This window comes from Pygoscelis adeliae, unplaced genomic scaffold (genome assembly GCF_000699105.1).
Source record: "Pygoscelis adeliae isolate BGI_AS28 unplaced genomic scaffold, ASM69910v1 Scaffold457, whole genome shotgun sequence".
Classification (NCBI taxonomy): Eukaryota; Metazoa; Chordata; class Aves; order Sphenisciformes; family Spheniscidae; genus Pygoscelis; species Pygoscelis adeliae.
In genome coordinates this window covers 781,291-805,108 of record NW_008825153.1, presented here as the reverse complement: position 1 = coordinate 805,108, position 23,818 = coordinate 781,291, and the positions used below count along the sequence as shown (strand labels likewise).

The window sequence follows — 23,818 nt, the reverse complement described above, 5'->3', positions numbered from 1 at the left end:
CCGCCCCCGCCCCCCCCCATATGCAGAGGCCTTTCTAGAGCGCCAGGGAGCGCGCGGCACCAGAAGCGGAAGCCGCTCGCCATCGCACACACGCAGAGGACGCCGACAACACTACAGCAAAGGGTTTTTTAATTATTATTATTAATTATTATTATTATTATCATTAATATTATTTTTTCCCGTCTGGCTTTTTCCCCCGGGGGGCTTGCGGTGTGTCGAGAAAGCCGACGCGCTCCCAGGAGCTGGGATTATTTGCACAACGTCTGTATATTGAGTTCTCAATCCTGTTTATTTTTATTTTTTAAGCGCAGAGGGGTTGTTGGGGTTTTTTTTCCCCTCCACACCACTCTTTTCTTGGGTTTTTTCCCCCACCGCCGTCAGCACCACCTCACTCTCCTCCCGTCCCACCATGGCCCGGATGAACCGCCCTGCGCCGGTGGAGGTCTGCTACAAAAACATGAGGTTCCTGATCACCCACAACCCCACCAATGCCACGCTCAACACCTTCTTGGAGGTAAGGAGGCGAGGCTGGAAGGGGGGGACCAGGGCCCAGCTGCGCGTTTTGGGGCTAAAAGCCAATGTTGAGATGCAACAGGGATCAATCCTGTGTAGGATGAGGCAGCGGCACATCCCCTTTGGTACCACAGCCCGCGGTGGCATCCCAGGGCGGCGGGTCCAATCACCACCGGCTTTTTGGGGTAGGATATTTTGGAGGACCCCAAGCGTGGTATTTGGGCACGATGGAGGTGGAGTAGAGTTTCCCCGTTCCTGTTGCATCCCCTGCCAGCTCCACCAGCACATCACGGGAAGGGGCTTTGCAGTGATGCACATGGATCCTCCCCTGCATCTCCCAGCATCTCAATAAGGACTTTTCATCCCAAATATCCCAGCGTCTTTCCAATGCCCGGAGTGCGTTGGGCGTTGCGCAAGGAGTTGGAGGGCTCGGTGTTGCATGAGCCAGTGACGGTGCCCTGCCTGGGAGCGCTGCCTCCAGCACTGACAGCAGCCAGGAGTTAGGGGAGGATTAATGTACGCGTGTGTCTGTTGTCCGGGGCGAAAGGCTTCGACTTACTCTTTTTATCGGTGCCTGGGGGAAAGGCAACATCCTGCAGGTTCGGTCGAGCCGGCACAAGTGGCTTCTGCTTACAAGGAGGCGTTTCAGGATGTTGCTGCGTTTGCAGAGGGACCTGGGGCTGTGCACAAGCCTGGCAAGGGATTTTTGCCTCAGACCTAAACCATGTTGAGGTTTGACAGGCCAGTACCAGATGCATCTTCCAAGTTAAAGGAAACTCCCCCATCTGCACATCCAAAAAAGCACGTGTGAGCACCACCAGCTCGGAGAGCCGCAGGAAGGGGGTTGGGATCTGGGGACAGCCGCTTCGTGCCCCTGCATGCCACGCGCAAGGTGATGGGGATTGCACCAGTGGGAAGGGGGAAAAATTCCCCTTTCCTCTAGCCTCTTCAATTTTTGGCCAAGCTGCCAAGCGCACAGGGGTTTGCCGTGGCCTTGCAAGCACGCGCGGGGAAGGATGGAGATGGATCATTGAAGGGGACGGTCTCACGTGGCGCCTGGCGGGGCCAGTACACCAGCATGTAATCTGGGGGCCATCCTTGCGGTGGGCAATAAGTCATGCTGGAAACAGCCCAAGTCCCACGCCCAAGCCTGCAGTGCGTTAGAGTGATGATGGGATACAGCAACGAGGTCAAGAAGGAGCCCCTGAGCAATCTGCAAGATGCTGAGTGCAGTCGGCGGGGTACACTATGAGCCCCCCAGCGTCCTCCGCGCGTTTCTGCAGCAGGAGTTGCGACCTCACCGTGCACAAATAATTTCTCCTTTGGGGAATTTGCACCCGTGTTGGAGACGTTTCTTTGCCTGGGGTGTAAAGTCCCTGCTGGTGCGGCCGTCAGGGCTTAAAAATAAACGGCCCCGTTGGTGCTCATGACTCCAAGGAGTTGTGAAGGTGCTGGGTAAAAATCCTACCATGACCACGCAGCTTTGGTGCCCTGGGATTTAATGATTCCTTGTGCTTCCCAGGCTGGATGGACCACAGAGGGGTTTGCTCAAGGGTCCAGAGATGGGGCACGGCACGGTTTTAGGGTCTGTAGGGGTCCATGTGGTCATAGCAGAGCTCGGATGTGTTGGGGTTAACTGGGGTGTGACTGGAAGGGTTTTTTTCAGACCCCTCCTTCTCCTTCCCTCCCCAGGACCTGAAGAAGTACGGTGCCACCACGGTGGTGCGAGTGTGTGAAGTGACCTATGACAAGACCCCCCTGGAGAAGGATGGCATCACCGTCATGGTAGGTGGGCGGCAGGATGGGCGCCTGGGGGGGCTGCCCCCACCACCACCCCCCCCACTTAAATATCCCCATCCCTGGGGTCTGCTAAACACCCCACATTTCGGATAGAACAAATCGGCATCGTGCTTGCCCGGGAGCAGAGTTTGAAGCCCAACTTCATCCTCGGGGCGAGGTGGGTGAGCTCCCCGCTCCCCGGGCTGAGATGGGGCTGGTGCTTTAAAAAAAGAAATCACTGCCCACGCACCCGAAACTGTGACTCATACGGTTGAGTCGGCAGCTGCCTTCCCTGCCTGTCGCTCCTAAAGCATCCAGGGGATGAGAGCGCCTGATCCCACGTGGAAGATGCACATGGTTCCCGTTACCCCTGGTGTTACCTTATCCGGGGGGAGTGCAGGTTTTTTGCTCTTCCAGCAGCCGGCTGGTGGAACTCTGGGGGATGAAAGGGAGCAGGCAGCAAGCAGGAAAAAGCAAGGAGGCAGAGCAGGCAGCTGCCTGGGCTGCATCTGGGCTGATATGTAATGGGAGATGATGTCAGGCGTGATTGCCCTGCCAGGGAGTTCAGCTCCAGCTGGAAGGTGAGGCTCTGCTCGTTATTTAGGAAAGGGTTTGGAAGTGCCTCTTGTCTCCTGGGGTGGTCCTCTGTGTGTAGGTCCTCCCTATATAGCTCTCTCTGTAAAATGTATATCCTATAGAGATAGCTAGCTACATCCTAGATCCTCTGGGATACAAGTGGATAATAGATCCTATGTGTCTTGTAGATAAAGATCTTCCAGATGCAGATCTCTCTAGGTACAGATGCTATGTCTCTATAGGATCTATCTTACAGAGAGAGATAGCTGTATCCTACATATAGCATCTGTATGTGGGAGGTCATCTCTGCTCTCTTATAGACCAAATTCAGCCTTTTACCCTGTTTCTGGCTGGAGTCCTTCCATCTGAGTTTCTATATCTAAGATACACATATCTCGCTACATAACTTATATAGAGAGGTATCTATATCTAGGATATGTTTTATATAGGGAGATATCTATATCCTAGATATAGAAACTATTCAAGATACTATGTAGAAACTATATAGTACAGATACAGGCTTCTATAAGTATATAGAAACTGTATAAGGAGGTTTGACCAATATCTATATCCTGTGTATCTATGGATATCTATGGATAGATATCTATGGATAGATATATCTATGCAGATACAGACATATCTATATATGTCTCTATATACCTATAGCAAATATATAAAATAGAATCATAGAATAGTTTGGGTTGGAAGGGACCTCTAAAGGTCATCTAGTCCAACCCCCCTGCCGTGGGCAGGGACATCTTCAACTAGATCAGGTTGCTCAGAGCCCCGTCCAACCTGACCTGGAATGTTTCCAGGGATGGGGCATCCACCACCTCTCTGGGCAACCTGGGCCAGTGTTTCACCACCCTCAGTGTAAAAAATGTCTTCCTTATATCTAGTCTGAACATCTATATATATAGGCTATACCTATGTATCCTATACCTTTCTTTGGGGAATAGGCACAAGCTGGTCAAGGCCTGACTCCGGTGTGGTGTGCCTGGGTGCTGGCATCTGCAGCTACGATGCCCATGGTGGTCCTGTCCTGGCTGCGCTCCCTGGGGGGTTTTGGACGCCTCCTCTGCTTTCGGCTCCTCGCATGCCGCAGGGGATCCTGGGCAATCTCTAAAGCTGATGGTGGTTGCTGAGTCGTGCCAGACACAGGTGTCCCGTGCCGTGGATGTCTGCTTGGAGGCCACGTTCACTGGTGGCTCCTCCATTGCCGATCCTCCTCCCGGCCACACCACCTGGGCATCACTCAGTGCTTCGGCAGCTCTGCCAGCAGGTTGGAGATGGGGCAGAAATCCTGCCAGGAAACCGGTGCTGTGCAGGTCTCACTGTAGGAAGGTTTATGGTGCAGGATGCATATACTGTATTGGGTATATCAATAGTGTTTAATATCTTTATGACTGACGTAGACGGTGGGATTGCGTGCACCCTGAACAAGTTTGCAGATGACACCAAGCTGAGTGGCGCAGCTGATACACTTGAGGGAAGGGATGCCATCCAGAGGGACCTTGACAGGCTTGAGGAATGGGCCCATGAGAACCTCATGAAGTTCAGCAAGGCCAAGTGCAAGGTCCTGCACCTGGGTCAGGGCAATCCCCGGTATGAGTACAGGCTGGGGGATGAAGGGATTGAGAGCAGCCCTTTCAGAGAAGGACTTGGGGGTACTGGTGGATGAAAAATGGGATGTGAGCCAGCAATGTGCCCTTGCAGCCCAGAAGGCCAAGCGTATCCTGGGCTGCATCCAAAGAAGCGTGGCCAGCAGGTCGAGGGAGGGGAATCTGCCCCTCTGCTCTGCTCTGGGGAGACCCCACCTGGAGTACTGCGTCCAGCTCAGGGGACCCAAGCACGAGAAAGTCATGGACCAGTTAGAGAGGGTCCAGAGGAGAACCACGGAAATGATCAGAGGGCTGGAACACCTCTGCTGTGAAGACAGGCTGAGAGAGGCGTTGTTGGTTGTTGTTGGGGTTGTTCAGCCTGGAGAAGAGAAGGCTTCGTGGAGACCTTATTATGGCCTTTCAATATATATAAAGGTGGCTTATAAGAAAGATGGAGAAAGACTTTTTACCTAGGCCTGTAGTGACAGGACAAGGGGCAACACTTTTCAACTGAAAGAGGGTAGGTTTAGACTGGACATAAGGAAGAATTTTTTTACAATAAGGGTGATGAGACATTGGACCAGATTGTCCAGAGAAGCTGAGGATGCCCCATCCCTGGAAGTGTTCAAGGTCAGGTTGGACAGGGCTTTGAGCAACCTGATCTAGTGAAAGATGTCCCTGCCCATGGCAAGGAGGTTGAAACTAGATGATCTTTGAAAGTCCCTTCCAACCCAAACCATTCTGTAATTCGATGGTTTTGTGATAGTGTGTCATCCCCAGTGCGAGCCCGGTGACCTGCGCTCATGGCTGAAGCAGGGCTTTCCAGGCGCTGCAGGGAGGAGATGATCTTGTAGGATGGGCACGGGCTGTGCAGGGTGGGCTGGCTCAAGCATTAGGGTACCCTGACTCCTTTCCTAGCAAAGCCACACTGAAATCATTACGGGTTCAAAGACTGAAGTGAAGCTCAGCAGCTTCTTTTGCCAGTTTACACCAAGGATGACTCCAGCACAGCAGCTTAGTGACTCACTCCTCAAACATGAGGATTACAGCCCCATGCTTTCCACTCACCGGGGATCACCGTGCCACATCCCCTCCCAAGCAATGCTCCCCTGCCCATCCCCCTCTCCCACTGCTGCGTAGCCAGTGGCCACGTTCCTCCTGCCAAATCCATTTTGGGAGAGAATTCCCCATTTTGGGAGAGACATACAGCCTCGTCTGGCTACCACTGCTCATGAGGAGAGACTGTCCCTTCCCCAAAATGCTGCAGCAGTCACAGGCAAGGGTGGTGACCGTTTTCCCCCATAGCAGAGCCCAGGGCCCGGGGGGTGCTTAATGCAGCACCCATTTTACCCACTTCGTCACCGAGCTCCAACGCTGAGTCCATGCAGCTTGAGGATGAAGCTCGGAAGAAGATGGGCACTTTTTTTTTGTCCCTTAAGAGCCTTTCCTGAAGGATGCTATTTAAATGGCCCCATTTGGAGGGGTCTCCCTCCTTCCCTTCGGCTCTCTGTAGGGCTGCGTTAGGGGGTCCCCAGAGCATCCTTTCGGGGCTGTGTGCTCACTTTCACTCCCATGTGTTGCAGCAAGCTGAATTTTGACACCGCGTCGGGCCCTGAGATTTCAGCCACCTCCAAGCTGCCTTTGCTCAAACTTCCTACAAAGTGGCTTTGCGCTCCCAAGTGCTGGATTTAGATGGGAGCTGGCAGGGGGAAGGATGGGGGTTGCGGCTCCTCAGAGCTCAGCGCAGTTGTCCGAACAGGGAGGCAGGCGATGGCCACCATGGTCCATGGAGGCAGGAGGACATGGGGACCATGTTGCAGGTCCTGTGGGTGCTCCTGGAGGCTGAACCTGTCCATAGGAGATGGGAGGACCCCAGACCTAGACTCATACGGCTGCTACATCCCCATGGAGCTGCGCTGCGAGCCCGGTTGCCAGCACACGCATCCGCCTCCCCTCTGCTGAGGTCCAAAACACTATCACCCTTAGTAAAAAGCAATCCCCTGAGTTTTTCCCCAGGGTCTGACAGTGTTTCTCTCTTCCCCTGACCTTGCCCCCACCTTGCAGGATTGGCCGTTCGATGATGGAGCGCCTCCTCCCAGCAAGATAGTGGAAGATTGGCTCAACTTGCTGAAGACCAAGTTCTGCGAAGACCCTGGCTGCTGCGTGGCCGTGCACTGTGTGGCCGGCCTGGGGCGGTAAGTCAGAGCCCGGCACCCCAGCTGCCATCCCACCCATGAAGGGGGAAGAGGGAAAACCATGCTTGCTCTCCTCCTTGCACCTTAGAGCAGGGTTTTTGCATGCAGTGGAGACCTTAGCGGGAATAGGCATTGACAGGGGGGCTGCTGCCTGAGCTCCTCCTTGCACTTCTCATGGCCAAATCCTGGGCACCAGGGGGGACCTGGGTTGCTTGGTGCTGTCCGGCCAGTGCCCCATAGCGATTTTGCTTTTGCTAAGAGCTCATTGTGGAAATACTGCAAAATGCTTCCCACTACCACTGGGAGCTACTGCATTTCAAGAGCCACTGTGTTTTGCTGCTCCCCCTGCCTCAGGTCAGGTTTTGCATGTGTATATATGTCTACTTTTCCAATAGATTTGCCTCCAAAGTCCTCGTGCTCATTAGAAGAGCAGCAAACAGCTGCCAGCCCCATCCTGGGGGTTTTACCCCTAAAATCAGCCGTTCCTTGGGGCAGCATTTGCAGCCACGTGGCAAGAAATTACAAACTAAAAGCCAGCGCTGGCGATTGCCCATAATGCCACCTTTACAGCCCTACGGCGTGTCCCCCCGCCCCAGGATGGGAGGTCAGCTTCTGGGCCACGTGGCTGGGGAGTGACTGCCACTGCTGTTGCCTTTCAGCGCTCCCGTCCTCGTCGCGCTGGCCTTGATTGAGAGCGGGATGAAGTACGAAGATGCCATCCAGTTCATCCGACAGTAAGTCGAGCAGCGTTTCGGTGTCGGGGGAGAAAGCAGCCCCTCTCTGAGGGCATGGAGAGATCTGGCGTGCCTCAGGGGTTTTTTGGGGCACCAGGGTTGCTTTTCTCTCCTTTTGGCATGGAAGAAAAGGGGGGGCCAGCACCAAGCACCCTGTGCCTTTGCATCAGGGCTGTGGGAGGTTGGGGAGGCATCCGGGAGCATCCTTAGGGGGCTTTTGGCAGGCGCCCCACTTTGGGCAGCCTCCCCATGTGTTTCTTCCCTGGCTCTCCGTGTCCTAAGACTCACAGGGTGGATGAGCAAGAAAAGCTGCTGGGGTCGGTGCCTGTCTCCATCCCTAGAGGACGCATGAGGCTGCAGCCTCAAAAATCCCTTCCTGCTCCAGGCAGGGGAGTTCAGCACCCCGACAAGGGTGGCTCGGGGTGGGGGGTCTTCTCCTGGCACACCGCTGACTGTGCGGCCCTTCTCTGTCCCCACAGGAAGCGCAGAGGAGCCATCAACAGCAAGCAGCTGACGTACTTGGAAAAATACCGACCAAAGCAGAGACTCCGATTTAAGGATCCTCATAACCACAAGAACAAATGCTGCATCATGTAACCTCAATGACCTCTTGCCAAAATCCGTGCACACAGGCACCCGGGCACTCACACACATCCCACCCCCTCACCTCCTCACCCAGCCCTGTGCACCCCACACACCGCCTCACTGACAGGGCTGGGGCGGGGGGACATGGAGCACCACCAACGTGTTCCAGCACCCACAGCACAGACATCTTGCCGGACCCCCAAAAAAGGCTGCTCTCTCCAGCTACAGCCCTGAGGAGGCAAGGCAGCGCTGCCCTTTGACTCTTGGCGTTAGCAGGCAATGAGCTCACGTGACGGTTCTTCATCGCCTTCCTCCTCCTCCCTTTCCCCTCCCGTTGCACTGAGAGGGATGGGCGGAGGGTGCTTGGTTTGGGGTGATGCAGGCAGGGCTGTGCCAGCTGAGAAGGGATGGGGAGCAGGAGGGCCAGAGCACCCCCAGAAAAACCCTTTCCCACCTCTTCCCTATAAATAAGGGCTGCAGCAGCAGGGACGAAGGTGGGGATGGCGCAATGGCCTCGGGGGAAGATGGTGATAGCAGGGAGAGGCAGTGGGGGCTCGTAGCTTGGTGCTGGCCTTGTGGCCACAGGAAGGTCTGAGCTAAGTCTCCCCAGCACCATTCCCTTTCTCCTGGCTGCTCTACCACTTCACCATCTCCCCGTTGCCTTGATGCCAGCCGAGACGCTGCAGATGGGGCTCGTTGGGGGCTTGCTGCAACGAAGGCAGAGGTGCTGGGAAACTCGGGGACAGTGGCGGGCCTTTGAGGCACCCAGCTTTGCCGGGGTGCAGGGTCAGCACTGCGTCCCCCAAAGTGTGGGGTGGTCTTATTTATGGCTTCCAAATTCAATGCACAGGGTGGTGGGTTCTCTCTTGTCGTGTCCCCATCACCAAGCCACGGCACAAACCCCAATTCTGGCTGTGATGTCCTGGGGACGCAACGCATATCTCGGGGCACATCCGTGTCCTCCACCGCTGCGTTTGCTGTCCGAGGGGCTGGGCTGCAGCTTTCCTGGGGGATTTCGGGTGCTCCTGGCAGCACGTCACCAAATTTTGCACCTGCCTTTCCCACACCCGGTGGCATCTGTAACGCGACGCCTGGCACCCTAAAACCCCCCAGCATGTGCCCCGGTGGAGTGGACTCAGAGCTGCCCCTGAGCCGGGACATTAAACATCTCTCAACTTTCTGCCTTTGAACGCTTGCAGCAGCGGGAGCGGTGGGCATGTAGGGGGCGTGGGGGTGTTTTTTCTTTTGATGAGGATAAGAAGAAATTTGCTAATTAAAGGAAAAAAAACTTAAAAAAAAAAACTGTTTGTCTTCCGCACATCCTCTGGCCTTTGTTTCTCCCATCACTGCCTGGTGGAGCCCGGGAGGTGATCCATGGCCCCTCAGACTGATCCCAGACACCAGGTCACAGCCAGCTGCCAGCTGCTGTCACCAGGGCATACATGTGGCCCAAGGGATGCCCTGGGTATCCTTTGGGCTCGCTGCTGCTCACTCCCGCAGCTGCAGAGGATTGCAGATGTTGGGGCAAGGAGGGCTAGTCATCCAGCATCTTTTGGTTTTAGGCTGCCCAACTTGAGATGCCTTCAGTGCCCTGTGTTGGGTATCTCCAAAGGTTTGTGTGCCTTCCCGAAACATAGTATTCAGAGTCATTTGCTTCAGAGGGTTCATCTCTTGGGATAAGCGGTGAGGAAGGCTGGTTAGACACTTTTGGTACCTGCAGAAGGGCAGGGGACGGCTTCGTGCCACCGCACGTGGGCAGAGGAGGACCTCAGAGCCGTTTCCAGCACCACTCCTCCTCTCCCAGTGGGAGCCAGCCCCACTGCACAGCAGGGATGGCCATCCCATGGGTCGAGCCGTGGTGCCGAGCGAGGTGGAGACCCTCAACTCATGGCCCCGGAGCTGTCATACCACACACCTCAGGCCAGTCCAAGTCCCCACATTGTGGGACAGCCCTCGGTCCCTTGAGTTTCTCCTGCCGTGTTCCAGGCTGGTGGTTCCTATGTCTCGTGGGGAAGGTGGTGGTTTGAAGGGTCTGCGTTGGTTGGGAAGGGTGAGAAATTGGGCTGATAAAAAGGCCTGATCCTGTATTGCAGCAGTCCCTCTGGGTGGGTCACCATCCTCTTCCTGCCCTGTTGTGTCCTCCTGCTGCTAAAATAGGTGCTGCTTCATCCCCAGGGGCAGTAGGAGGTGGCTCGGCATTGTGACCAGGACAGTCCCAATCCCTCTTAGCCAGGAGACCTCGTGGTCTCATGTGCTCCCCGGTCACAACAGGCTGTGCCATGACTTGCAAAGAGTTTAGAATAAAGTGGTGGGAACCGTTGCTTTGCAGGCTTGGAGATGTTTCTGCCCTGGCAAGAGGAGGAGAAATGTTTTCCTCAGCCACGCTCGTGGGACCATCACATGGCAGATTGCCCAGGGCAAGCGGTCCAGGGCTTCAGCCACGATGCTTTTGAGTTGGGGTCAGGATGGGGACAGAGGGGCTTGAATTCAGCCTCCTTTGGCCACAGGAACTCTTCACCTCCTCCATGCAGGGTTTGATCCTGGAAGTGCTTGATGCTGAGCTCTGATGAGACTACTCTAAAATCTCAGCTTGATGGGCTTGTTTGGGGGGAACACAGTGGGGGAGACAGGCTTTGCAGTGCTCCTTCGCTTTATGTAGCATCAACCCAACCACCTTAAAAATAGAGAGCTTCTAGTGTAAGAGCAGTCCTTGACCTGGTACAATCCATGTGCCCAAATCCTGAGGGCTTCTGGCTGGCAGAGTGTTTTGTGTCACTGCAAAAAAAAACCAAAACCAAGCTGCTTTAATTGTCCTAATTTTTTTCTTTTTTCTTTTTTAATTTCTCCCCCCTGTCCTGGAACTTGCTGTCACCTCCCATGTGCTGCTCCATGGACAGGGCATCTTGGCAGCCCAAGAGCTGCGGTCCTTGCATGGAGGGCTTGAACCCACTCCAAGGTTTCTCTGGGTTGGACTGCCAAATATTTGGGATGTTTTTGATATGGACTTGGGCTCCTACCTCTGAGGTACCAGCTCCTCGATGTTTCAGCCTAGAGAAGGTTACAGAAACATAACAGGCTGGAGAAATTGAGGGGTCTTCCAACCGGGTTTTTGGGTTAGAAACCTCAAAGAATAGCCCAGTTCCCTCACAAAAATCTTGGGATAGTTGGGGAAGAGGGAAAGTTGGAGCTCAGTAGACACATAGCACCAGAGTGAGGCCTAAGTAGCTAAGGACTCACGGTTTGGGCTGGTTTTGGGGTCTCTCCTTGTACGCTAATCCTCATTTCACCTCAGATGCCAAGATGTTGAAAGGAGAGCCTTAAAAATCTGACGTATTTGCCGATTCTATTATTGTTCTAGTTGTCTCCATTGGGTCTTGGCAGATGTCATAGGGAACAGACACCCCCATGGTTTTGGCTACGAACCAACTACCTTATCCTGCCCTTTTCTGCAGAAACAAAGGCACAAACTGGGTTTTATACCTCCTCATCCCTATCCACTTCCCCCACCCCCTCCATGGAAACCCGCCATCTTTCCATAGTTTCCAGGGACAGGGCTCCAAACTGGTAGCAAGAGCTTTGGAGACACAAGGGATGGCAAGGCAGAGATGCCCTAACCATCAAACCAAGAGCTTTTAGGCTTTGCCCAGGAATCAATCGTGGCTGAACCTCACGTGGGAGAATAAATCTGAGCAAGAGATCATAGTTGTGTCCTCTCACCTGTGGCATACATCTGCATTTCGGTTAAGAGGCTCGTGTGTCCCTTCTGTTCTCCATGTTGGCTAGTCAGATGGAGCGTGTGGTGGGGGCAGTGGTGGGAAGAAAGGCAACGCGGCCATCGCAAATGGCCAGCTCTTTATTTAAGAAAGGTCTGGTGATGTGCATTTAAAGACTTCACATTTGTAAATTCATATTATGAGTCTTGCAATAAGGCTGAGACTGGTGGTTGGACTGAGAGCTTCAGATGAGGAGGTTTATGAGTAACAGATTTCCCGAGGAAGCAAAAAGTCTTGCTCTATCTACAATAGAACGAGTCGTTTGGGTTTTTTGTATTGGGTTTGTTTGTTTTTTATTAGTCCCAGTGGGAAAGCACACAGGGAGATTCGTGACTTCCATGCAGTTTCCAGGGTCTTATATCTTATTTGCTTCCAGCGGGCTGGGTAGGTGCAGTTTGGCGGGTGGATTTGGATGGGATACTGTCTGGTGGGAGAAAAATGTGGCCGGTTTCTTTGCGCAGCGGGGGGTCACGGGCCGGCTGCAGTCTCGCTCGCAGGCTCTGGCAGACATTCCCGGGGAGGGGGGGCATTTCGCCGTGCTCGGCTTCCCTTTAGATGACGATCTCCCAATGAAGTCTCGACTTCCCTGCTGTTTTCTTTCTGTGCAACAAAGAACTGCATATTTTCCTTTTTAACTCCGTGGGCAATCGTAGTAGTATGTAGAGTAAGCCCAGATGACTTTTTTTTTTTTTTTTGGTCTGAGCCATAGCTAAATTATTATACGCAACGCTTTTTGTATCAGACGGCATCACTTTGAATATGCAGATGAGGTATAGGATCTTGACACTTTATAACCTTTTTAAAAAGAAACTTGTCTGTTTACTTACGTCTTGTGTAAAAAGGAAAAAAAAATGTATGCCTTTTAGTAATCACTTTTTTTTTTGAGTTTTATGAAATTACGGTGGTTTCACTCCAGCAGCGAAATAAAAAGCGTTCACTGTTTTGTACATCCCTGTGTGCTGCGATGCTGCTAATGGGGGAGTTACCAAGATGGGGGAGGCAAAGGCAGAGCTGAACTCTGGCCAAGGGATGGTGGAGGAATGCATGGGGGGGCTGTCGGGGTCCTGTTGCCTCCCCTTGGCTGGAGACCTCAGTCCACTCCCATCCCATCCGATCCCAAATGTGTCCCAGCTACATTCCCCACCCATTTCCTGCATTATTTTCCTCCTCTCATCCCATTCCCCTTTCCTGGGAGCTCCCAGGACAGACAACAGAGGTGGCTGGGAAAGGGTTGGACCTACTGCAATTAGATGATGGGCTGCAGCCAAATTGAATAAAGTAGAGCCCAGGGCAGAAAGAATTGATTTGCCCAGTGCCAAGGCAGGTGCAAGGGGTGCACCCAGGGCTCCAGGCATTCGCATAAAGCCCTTTCCCCCATGGGCTGCTCTCTGTCCCATCCAGCATAGTCACTGCACAGTCCATCTCCAGCCCTTACTTAGCAAGACATCATGCAGATCTTCAGCAGTGATTGCCAGGCGAGGCAGCCCCCACTTCCAGCATAGCCACCATGATCACAGCAGGGTCAGGAGCCAGCACCTTGCCAGAGAGAGTACAACTATCACCACAGCATTTACTCCCAGTCCAAGAGAAGTCTTCTCCAGAGGAGGGTCTGGCAGCAGGGATGTCCCAGAGCTGGTCTGCAGCAGCAGACTTGCCTTGGCTGAGCGAGCTAATTGCGTTGCTCACTTACCAAAGCGTGTCATGTTTTTTGAGTAAGTACCCACCTCATCATCAAATAATTGGCATAAGCAGAGCCCGCACACACCCTGATCCTGTGTCCAGCATGTCTCAACTGATGCAGTTGGATAAAAGATGTTGTAAGGCTCAGAGATGCCTTTTATCCTGCATGGAAAGAGCTGACCCCATAGCAAGGCTGTAGGGTGCTGTTGGACAAGCTGCCCAACAGAGGGCCCCTGTTGGGCCCCCAAGGGGCCATGGCTAATAAATCATAGCGTGCAAGAGCCTGACCACTCAAGGCCACCTATGCAGTGGGCAGCCCTTGTACCAGAAACACACCAAATACCTGGATTGACTGTGACCAGCCTCTCTGGGCTCTGGCATGAAGCAGCAATGGGAGGGACCAGCTCCTAAATATGCATCATCCGCCGGCACAAACACACCTGCCAGGGACGCCTGGTTTAGGAAGATCTTGTGGCTGGAGATCTGGTGGCTGCTTCTCCCTTCCTTGTTGCTTTTCCTGTTATAGACCAGTTTAACAGCTAAATCTACTGGGCAGCTGCTCAGTGACTGAGGTCTTGGGCAGCATCTCCCAGTTGAGCAACACAAGACATGTTGACCTCAGTCCAGCCATGAAGGTAGACTGGGTGGACTGGTGAGCACACCAGCAAGGAGGAGCTGGGTTGAATATTAGGGTAGACCTTCTGCTGGTGAAATGGACTTTTGGAGGGAGGACATGGTATTCATGCCCTTGGAGGACTTCTAAGAACGGGACAGGCGTTTTTGTCCCATCCAAGGTCAGGATGGGAGGATGACCTCTGTAATGTGATTTTTATCCCTAACCCCACTAATGCTTTGTGGTCAGCTGTGGTCCAGTCTAGCTCTTCTTCAGGCTCAGAACCAACTGAGCAAGTTAAAACTGCAGAGGCAACTGATCTAGGCAGGACATGGGACACTAGGAGACATGGCAGATATCTCAGCATTTCTACAGTAACTGGCATATGTTATCTGTGGGAAAATATCTTCCCTTACCTGGGAGAGGGGGAAGGCTGAAATGACCTGGACTCAATGTTTTCTGCAGGAAGGGCCTGCTAGGAAAAGAGGTCTGATTTGGAAGATGAGATGGGTTTTACTCACCCATTCTCACCATCCAGTTCCAACTCCAGACCCCTCAGTCCTGCCCTGTAGCTGGGACTCCTGGAGGAACCAGGCACTATAATGTACCAGCCAGGCTGCTGAAGAGGTGGGGTCTTGGGAACCCCCACAGCTCAAGAGAGCCAGCAGATCTGGGGGAGCTTTTGACCCTCTCCGGTGAGTGTTGTCCACAGCAAAGCTCTTCCAGGGTAAAACATTCAACCAGCTCAGCCCCGGGTTAGGGCAGGGGGGCACGGGCCAGTGGGTTGCTGCAGAAGAAGCTGCTGCAAGGCTGCTGCAAGGTGGGCGCTGACATTACAGCTTCAAATTCAGGAGTGTGATCGTGTTTCCTTACACTTCCACTGCCAGACTCATGGTTCACTATTAGTTGCAATGATTGAACTATTTGCAACAAGGCTTGTAAGGCCCATTTGTCTATCTCTCTACCCCAAGAATTTGAATCCAATGACTGATTTAACCCCACAGAGCATGAGAGCTCCCAATGACACCATGTTCCTACAAGACCAATGAAAACAGCAGATAAAGAAAACACCTAAGTGGTATGTCCAGTAGAGCACAGCCTAACCTTGGTTAGATACCCAAGAGTCCACCCAGAGGAAACGTTACACACAACCCACCCATTGCAGATCTGCTCAGTGCTTCACCACTGGCAGAGACCACCCATCGGACACACAAACAGGCTTTGCTCACGAAACCTGTTGGTTTTTTTAACTCTACCCCCTGTGACGAAGGCAGGAAGGCAAAGACCAGAGGCTCCATGGAGGCTGAGGAACAGGAGCTTGCATGAACGGGCTGGTAAGCAAGGAAAGCTGACACTAGTTGTGTGAGCTCCTGAGTAATTACAAGGCGTTGGGTGGGGTAAGTGGGGAAGGGGGGAGAAAACTCCCCTTGTGCTGCTGTAGTCTCAGGAAGGCTTTTTATTGAGATGCTGGCTTGGAAGTGGGGAGGGCTGCAGGTCAGAGCACAGTGGGGTGGCATGGCCAGAGCTGGCCTTGTATTGCCCCAGCGCTCTTGCAACGCAGATCCTTATCTCCTCACATGCTTTGAACGACTAAGCTGCAAGGGGCACTGCCTCTAGGGTTGTGCAATAAGCAACTGGGCCTTCAATCAGCCTAATTGCTGCCTCGCCTCACAATCAGGAGGGCCAGGGGGACTTCTGAACACAGGCGTGTGTGCTGGAGAAACACCTGCCTGCACTCCTGCCCATACACGCTGTCTCCTACCTGCCTGCATTCCTCCTCACCCTCCATCACCTAAAAACATGCACCCCTTTGCAGGCCAGACCCCAACTCTCTGTGTTAGGCTGTTGCCACTCCATGCACACGTTCCTGCCCTCCCCAAGAGGAGCACTATGAAAGCCTATCAAATTGGGATTGTCTGGAAAGGTCTGAATTGGCCACTCACAGGTCCTGGGATTTCTTCCCAACTTGTGCCATGGTCTGCAGTGCCTTAGCCCCTTCTCAGCAGAGGAGGTGGGTACCTACAAGCCCCATCACAGCCATGTATTTCAGTGCCTTCAGTCTTGCCAGTGCCAAAATTAGTGAGATCCACCCAGCTCCAGGTGGGTGTCCACAGTGTGGTCTCATCCCTGCTCCCTTTCCAGTCAACAGAGATCAAGTCAAGAGTCAAAACTGGAGATTCGGGAGGGATCAATCTCATACTGGCATAGACACTTCTTTCAGAGCTCCACCACTGCAGAGGGTCCCCAGATGCCCAGCTCACATAGAGACACCCACGGTGGAGATGATACCCAAAGCCTTGGGAGATGGCTCAGAGCCCACCCTGTCAATGTTACTAACCCACCTCAGAAAGTCGGCTCTCTGCAGAGCCACAGAGGCAAAGGCTGCAGGGTCTTCAGTAAAGTCTAGACCAGCCACGGTCCAGGCTCATGAGACTGGATAAAAAATGTTCTGTGAGGGCTGCCTTGCTCCCTGCTTGCTATGTGCTGAGCCATGATGAAATCTTTCCTTGCTTGTTTTGGACCGCTGCTGGCTGTCACAGCCAACACTGGCTCTTCTTGGGCACAGCGCGGCCCTCAACACTGTTCCTGTCAACCTGCTTGGGATCGGCCCTTTTGCAACATCTCCACCTGAGGACATTGTACTGCCTGAAAGGGGTCTTCCAGCTTCCCTCTGTGCCCAGGGAGACATGCACCATCAGGGAGAGGCTGTGCAGCGATGGGAGGCTGCAGGGGCGAAGGTCTCACCTCTCCCCAGGATCTGGGGGACCCTGTGGGTCCTGGGCATGAGGCACAGGAGGGTGGGAGGTGCTGCCCTGCTTGCACTGCAGTATCTGGAAACTCCCATGCTCGTAGGTATGAAAATATAGGGCAGAGCTTGGGTTGGGAAGAAAATTAAAATGTTCTCAACAAATGTAGCTGAAAAGTCAAGTGGGGAATTAGGCACTGCTTGGCAAAGGTACAGTAACGCGGATTGCCAGGGGTGGGTTTTGCCCTGGGAGCTTTCCCTGCAAACAGCAAGGAGGAGAAGGAGAAACTCTTTGCCCAGACTTACATGACCACCCCCACAGTTCAGAAAGGGGGTTCTGAAAATCACTGCTCCATGACATGACCACAGCAAGGAGCTGTGCTGCCCTGCCTGAGCTGCTCACTGGGCAGGACCTCACGGCAGAATTTGTTTTAACCATCAGAGAGAGCAAACATTTGAGTGGCAGGAGGGGAAGAGGCTTGCACAGAGCCTGGAAAGGGCTGAGTCACTCGCTGTCGGCGTCAGCAGCCAAGGAGAAAGCGTGTCTGCCGAACAGCCACCTGGAGCTTTGTCAGCACATCCTTAAAAAAAAAGAAAAAGGAAAAAAAACCCTCAACTGGCGGCCTCTCCCGCATCCCTCTGGAGAGCTACGTGTGCTGCACACAGCCAGGGAGTTCCCTGCAAGAGCAGTGGCTGTGGAAAATGCCCTTCCCTGGCTGCAGGTGTTGGTTTCTGTTGCAACATCTCCCTTGGGGCTCGCAGAGTAGAGGAGGCTGCACAGCTCTCCCACAGCAACCAGGCAGCCTCCAGGGATGTGTCACAGCCAAGCTGGGTTCAGTCCAAGGGACGGGGGTGGGAGATGATTAGAGACCTGACGGCTCAGTGCTGGGAGAAGCACGACACAAGAGCTGCCTCCGCCTCACGGAGATAACTGTGAGGCTGGCAGCGCTGCTGACTTCAGCCAGGGACTGACTCACCTACGCCAGGGCATCTTGTCTGGGTATCAGGTGGAGACAGGGAGAAGCAATGCATTTAAATGAGCTTTGATCTTTAGGGCAAACAACACCGGCTTGTTTTGCAGCGCTCAGGCAGCCGTGGGTGACAGAGAAGGACGGCCAGATGGGTTTCAGGGTGCTCAGTTCAAGGCACTCATTTTCGGTGGGTGGATGCTCAGCACTCAAAACAAGGAGTGTGATAAAGGGCTATCATGAAAACTCACCTGGTGCTGCGAAATACCAGGGCCAAACATCTTGGGGCTCTTTCAGGGTTGCAAGTCTGCTAGATTGAGGGAGACAACACAGCTCGGTAGCGCAGAGACACATCTGTAACTACCCCAGCTGTAGCCAAGTGACATACCTGGGAAGCAAAGTTGAGTCCTTCTGGTTGCAGCTCCTCAACCTGTTGTATCTGCAGTCACCATCCTGTGAGGGTTTCAGGATAAAGCCATGAGCAACTGGGCTGACCCCATAGCTGACCCTGCTTTGAGCAGGAGACCTCCTGAGGTCCCTTCCAGCCTGAATCATCCCATAGTCCTATGATGATCCCAGAGAAGAAAAGAATATCTTATAGCTCATAGGGTGCAAGACTGGGTCACTGAAAGAGACTCCAGAGAGATACTCCCCTTGGGGCATGACCTTCTCCTGCCACTGCAACTGTCTCCTCCAGCTCCTTCTGTTAGGGTTAAGGTGTCCATAGCTGTAGAGGGAATTATGTCCAGACTGCATGCTCCCCCCATAGACAATTCAGTATCCTCTCTGAAGTGTGGACACCAGAACTATATGTTGTACCCAATTTCAGACTCCATCTAAAGCATTTAAATCACTTCCCTACATGCACCTCTTACTCCACTTGTCATCTGTCTTCTATTGAGAGTGTTTCTATCATAGGATGCAGACTTACCAAACACAAAGTCCTGCAAAGAGATGCCTCGCTCCATCAGCTGTTGCCACGCAATCCATCACGCCGTGAAGAGGTTGAACTGCAGCCCACCACACTTCGATCCCTCAGCCCACCACTGGGTCCTTTTCCCCAGGGATATAACTTTTCCAGCTGGCTGGGCTAAACTCTGCATGGAAACAGCTTCTTACCAACGGGGGCTGATCAGGGCTGTCCCTGTGGCTGTCTGTCCTCATCCACTTCATTCCACTGATTTTTCTCCCCTTCCAGCTTCTTCAGGAGCAATTTTGCCTTTATTTCCAGCTCACTGATGGAGAAGGCTGCATGGCTTTGGGCCTAGGATTTTCCTCCAAAGAAACAGATCCAGTCACTAGTGATTCCCCATTGATCACCACTTTTTGAGATCTGTCAGTTAGCCAACTCTTAGCTCATTTAATACGTGCTCTACTGATGTGTGGTGCTTTTTTCCCCCACTGGAATGTCACGCTGTACAAATCCAATATTTTACAAGCATCTTGCATATACAGTTATCTTTATGAACCAACCTTATGATCTAAAAGAATTAAATCAAATTGGTACAAGACCCTTTTTCCATAAAACCACATTGACTGGCATTTATTATATTTCTGTTCTTTCTGTTTTCATGAATCAGATTCTAGATCAGACTGTTATTATTAACAATCAAGCCTGTTATTATTAGCCTGACATCACTCCTAGACATGTCTGGCCCACAAAGGCAGCTGAGCTGCTCAGCAGGCTCCTGAGGCTTAGCACCATGTTCGTATGGGTACTGGAGACCAGGAGAAGATACTGGCCCATGCATCAAAGCCTTTGCATCTTCCAAGGAGCCGAGCACTAATCTTGCTTAGGTTGAGCCTGAAACAGCTGCTTTTCACCCAAGAACAAGTTTCCTTATTTCATCCTGAAATTTTTAGGAAACCTCAGTTAGAAGATAGGTATAATGGCAGCATCTAAGCTCACAAGGGCTCACAGCATCTCCCTGTGGCCTTGTACGGCGGCCAAGAAGAGGAAGTGGTTGTGTGGAGCCTGGTAGGATATCGCTGGTAAGAACCCATCTCACCCCTCCGAGCTGTTGGAGATGTGCAGCCAGGGTGAACTGCAAAGCCCTTTCTGTGTGACAGCGGTGTGTTGTGGCCTCTGACACTCAGGCTGCAGGATGGCAGGGATCGGGCTGGGTGTGATGCACAGCTGTAGGAAGCTGTCCCTGCCCTCAGAAGTTTAGGAAGCAACAGCACCATTTCTAAAACCTCAAATCCTACCCAAAATCAAGGAGTGAAGCAGCTGACCTGCTGAGATGACTGGACCACACTGGAGAACCCCACTTGGCCATTTCCATAAGGACCCTCCTGTTGCCTCACCTTGGGCTCTGCTTGGGGATGTTTGGCAAGAGACTCCCCTCATTTTATTCCACATGTGCAGCTTCCTCCACAATATGTGTCTTCCTCCACAAATTCCTGATCCATCACATCCCCTGGTAGCCCCAAAACCTCAGTGTAAAAGAGAAGATGCCTCACATTTTGGACCTGGGATCAAGCCAGATCCTGGTGCCCAGTTCCACCGATGTCTCACCCTGAGCTCACACCCACCCCAGCCTTCTCCTCTTGCAGCCTGTGCTCGAGTGAAATCCTTTGTGTGCTAAAAACCCCACCAGCACAAACAGCCAGCCGCCCACCCATGCTCTCAGCCTGCCACCGGGGTAGAGAATCCCCGTCCTTAAGGACGCAGCCTTGAACAAAAGCCAGGGAAATAAAAAAACAAAACAAGCTCCTCCGCTCCTCCTGACCTTTTATTGTCCGTAAGGGGCTGCCAAAGCAAACTGCGCCGTGGGTCCTTCCTGCTCCTTGCATCTCGTCCGAGATTCCTCCCTGCCCTGCCACGGCTTACACAGTCACAGACCCAGCCGTGTCATCGGGTCTCCCCAGGAGTGAGGAAGACAATGGGGGATCCTTGGGGTGGCGTGGGCTGCTTCCTCTGCCTCCATCCAGGGAGGGAGTCCTGGGGGGGAAGGCTCCATGGAGGGTGAGAACTGCAGCTCCTGGCAGATGGGACAGTGAGCGAAGGTGGAAGAGCATCTGCAGTTTTGGGGTTGACCACGTTGGAAGGACCAAAGGGAACACATCAGGTTTAAATAATCTTCTCCCCTCCAGGGCCCACTCGGGCCACTTCAGGAGGAAAAAAAAGAAAAAAAAAAAAAAAAAAAAAAAAAAAAAAAAAAAAAAAAAAAAAAAAAAAAAAAAAAAAAAAAAAAAAAAAAAAAAAAAAAAAAGGAAAAAAAAATCCCCCTGTGAATGTCTGGTGCCAGCTGCCAGAAGAAAAGCTTAGCTCTGGGCTGTGCTTGCCCCAGCAGAGCCTGCCTTGCTTTTGCTGCCCTTCAGATTTCCCCACCACCCCGCCCCAGCTCGGCTTGCGAGCTCCTGAGGACATGAGCTGAGCTCAAGTGTCTGAGAGCCCTTCGCCTGGACGTGCCCTCCCTGCCTGCAAGCACACAGCTGGGGCTTGTCCACATTAGACAGAGCCGACTGCCTCTAATTAGCAGCGGGTGATAAATCCAGGGGGGAGATGACAACCCGGCGGGATGAATCCAAGAATCCTGCCCTCTCGATACTCTTCTATCACACACGGCCAGGCTTGCCCGGTACTATCATCTCCTGTGGCAGTAAGCCATCCACCCCAGATGGGGAATGAACTCAGTGGCTGTGTGTGCAGCCCCATCTAATGGAGTAACCAAATGGGGCATTTGTTTTGTGCCCTCCCGTTGAGAAGCGGAGGCCATCCCAGACTCCCTGTCTCACTGGTGGTGGAAGGAGATGCCGTGAGGTCTCCTCTATGAGACCATGGAGGGGCTCAGCCACGTTGTCCAGCATGGACATGCGGTGCCAAGCTGGCCTGGGACCCTACACTGAACACCTGCGAGCGATGGGGGGCAAAGGTTGGGAGCAGGACAATGGCAATACGGGGTTGTATGGGGTTTCTGCCAGCCCTCTCCTCCACGGCAGGAGGGGACGGTCCATGCCAGCAGATTGATGCATCGACTGGGTGGCACCTCATCGCCAAAGACACAGTCCAATTGGGCGTGATCCCACGAATCGAATTCTTTTCGCCGGAGCCCCCCCCGCCCCCCCCCCCCCCCCAGCCCCCCTTCCCCCAGCCACAGCAGGGTCCTGCGCCCTGAAACGCCGCCTCTGTTTCTAGCTGGGAGAGCAGCTGGTGTGGGACAGGCTTCAGACAACACCTTTCACACCTGAGGCTGCTGGGGTGGCCAGGCAGAGGTTGGTGCCAGGGTGGAGGGTTTCCCACAGATGGAGGCACACAGCTCAGCCCATTTTTTTGCCTGTGGTTTCAGTGAGGTTCTGCCAAGCACAGGGAGGGCCCCCTCAGTGCCACGCTCCCCAGAGGCAGTGGCTGCTTTTCCCCTGCAAATCTGGAGGGAACATAATCTCCTTGAGGGCTCTTCAGCTCAACATCATTTGGGTTGAAACTGCCCAGGATGATTCACATAAATCTTGTTTCTTTAGGAAAACAAGGGAAAAAAGCCAGGGTGTGGTGTAGAAGTAGCTTGCTGTGCCAATTGCATCCCTGCTGGGTTTGGAAAGCCTTCCCTGGTGGCTTGCAACCCTGCTTTGTGATCGGCGCTTTTGGGACACCATAAACCATCACTGGGACTGGCATGGCTTTGGGGACCGCCAGCCCCGGGGGTGATGGAGACTAGTGTCTGCTCTGCAGACCTACACGAACTGCTCTGAGCCCAGCCCTTCTGCTGGCTGGGGTAGACAAGCTGTGAATTCATCCCCCTCCAAGAAAAAAATGGACTCACGACCGTTTCTTAGTTCTGCCACCCATAAGGAAAGTGTGCACCTCACTGGGGAGTTTCTTCACAGTGTTGTACAGTCATGCTTTGGTTTATGGTGCATTTCCCATTGCACCAGACTTCCTTGTGGGGGAAATAAAAAGTGAGAGCGAATGTAAGAAGATGCAAGCCTTAGGTTTGGGCTCAGTCTGGGGTGGGATGCGTGCTGGAAAGGAGAGGAAAGGAGGAGCTGCAGGACATGGTTTCACAGTGACACCCAGTTACATGCAAGGACATCTCATGCAGGGCTGGAGGTTTGTAGAAGCATTTCACATCCTGTCAGCAACCTGGGGAGCCAAAAATCATTGTTAGTTGGAGGAAGAGTCAGCAGGTGAGGGTATGGATGCAGAGCTGGGAAGTCTGGAGGTTTGGGGTGTAGCCTCAACTCAGCCACTGATCTGCTGGCAAATTGATTCTCCTCCTTTGGAGCAGCCTGACTCCTTTTTTTTGGCACAATTTTCACTTTGGCTTTCACTGCCTGAAACAGTGGGGATGGCTGGGACATAGGGCTGGGATGGGAAAGCTGTAGGTCCAGCTGTAGTTAGCTCAGCCCAGCGCCAGCCCAGCCATGCACGGTGCATCATAGAATCATAGAATCATAGAATTGTTTAGGTTAGAAAAGACCTTTAAGATCATCAAGTCCAACCATTAACCTAGCACTACCAAGTCCACCACTAAACCATATCCCTAAGCACCACATCTACACATCTTTTAAATACCTCCGGGGATGGTGACTCAACCACTTCCCTGGGCAGCCTGTTCCAATGTTTAACCACTCTTTCGGTGAAGAAATTTTTCCTAATATCCAATCTAAACCTCCCCTGGTGCAACTTGAGGCCATTTCCTCTCGTCCTATCGCTTGTTACATGGGAGAAGAGACCAACACCCACCTCGCTACAACCTCCTTTCAGGTAGTTGTAGAGAGCATTAAACGATGAGGGCCCCCCTCAGCCTCCTCTTCTCCAGGCTAAACAACCCCAGCTCCCTCAGCTGCTCCTCATAAGACTTGTGCTTCAGACCCCTCACCAGCCTCGTTGCCCTTCTCTGGACACACTCTAACACCTCAATGTCCTTCTTGTAGTGAGGGGCCCAAAACTGAACACAGTATTTGAGGTGCGGCCGCACCAGGGCCGAGTACAGGGGCACGATCACTTCCCTACTGCTGCTGGCCACACTAGTTCTGATACAGGCCAGGATGCCATTGGCCTTCTTGGCCACCTGGGCACACTGCCAGCTCATGTTCAGCCGGCTGTCGACCA

The 23,818-nt window shown here is 53.0% G+C and overlaps 1 protein-coding gene across 1 annotated transcript; it reads left to right on the top strand.

Moving 5' to 3' along the window:
• The first annotated feature begins 6 nt into the window (after nt 1-6).
• On the top strand, nt 7-9,256 carry PTP4A3 (protein tyrosine phosphatase type IVA, member 3). The gene is made up of 5 exons (XM_009328417.1): nt 7-514; nt 2,206-2,298; nt 6,534-6,664; nt 7,324-7,398; nt 7,878-9,256. Exons 1-5 carry the CDS (start codon nt 410-412, stop codon nt 7,993-7,995), a joined length of 522 nt encoding a protein of 173 aa, XP_009326692.1. The 5' UTR covers nt 7-409; the 3' UTR covers nt 7,996-9,256.
• The last annotated feature ends 14,562 nt before the right edge of the window (nt 9,257-23,818 follow it).

Bases quoted from the DNA above. Each gene is read 5' to 3' on its own strand.
- PTP4A3 (XM_009328417.1), top strand. From the start codon at position 410: ATGGCCCGGATGAACCGCCCTGCGCCGGTGGAGGTCTGCTACAAAAAC. The intron at 2,299-6,533 runs GTAGGTGGGCGG...CCCACCTTGCAG, and splicing joins AGGATGGCATCACCGTCATG to GATTGGCCGTTCGATGATGG. The intron at 6,665-7,323 runs GTAAGTCAGAGC...GTTGCCTTTCAG, and splicing joins TGTGTGGCCGGCCTGGGGCG to CGCTCCCGTCCTCGTCGCGC.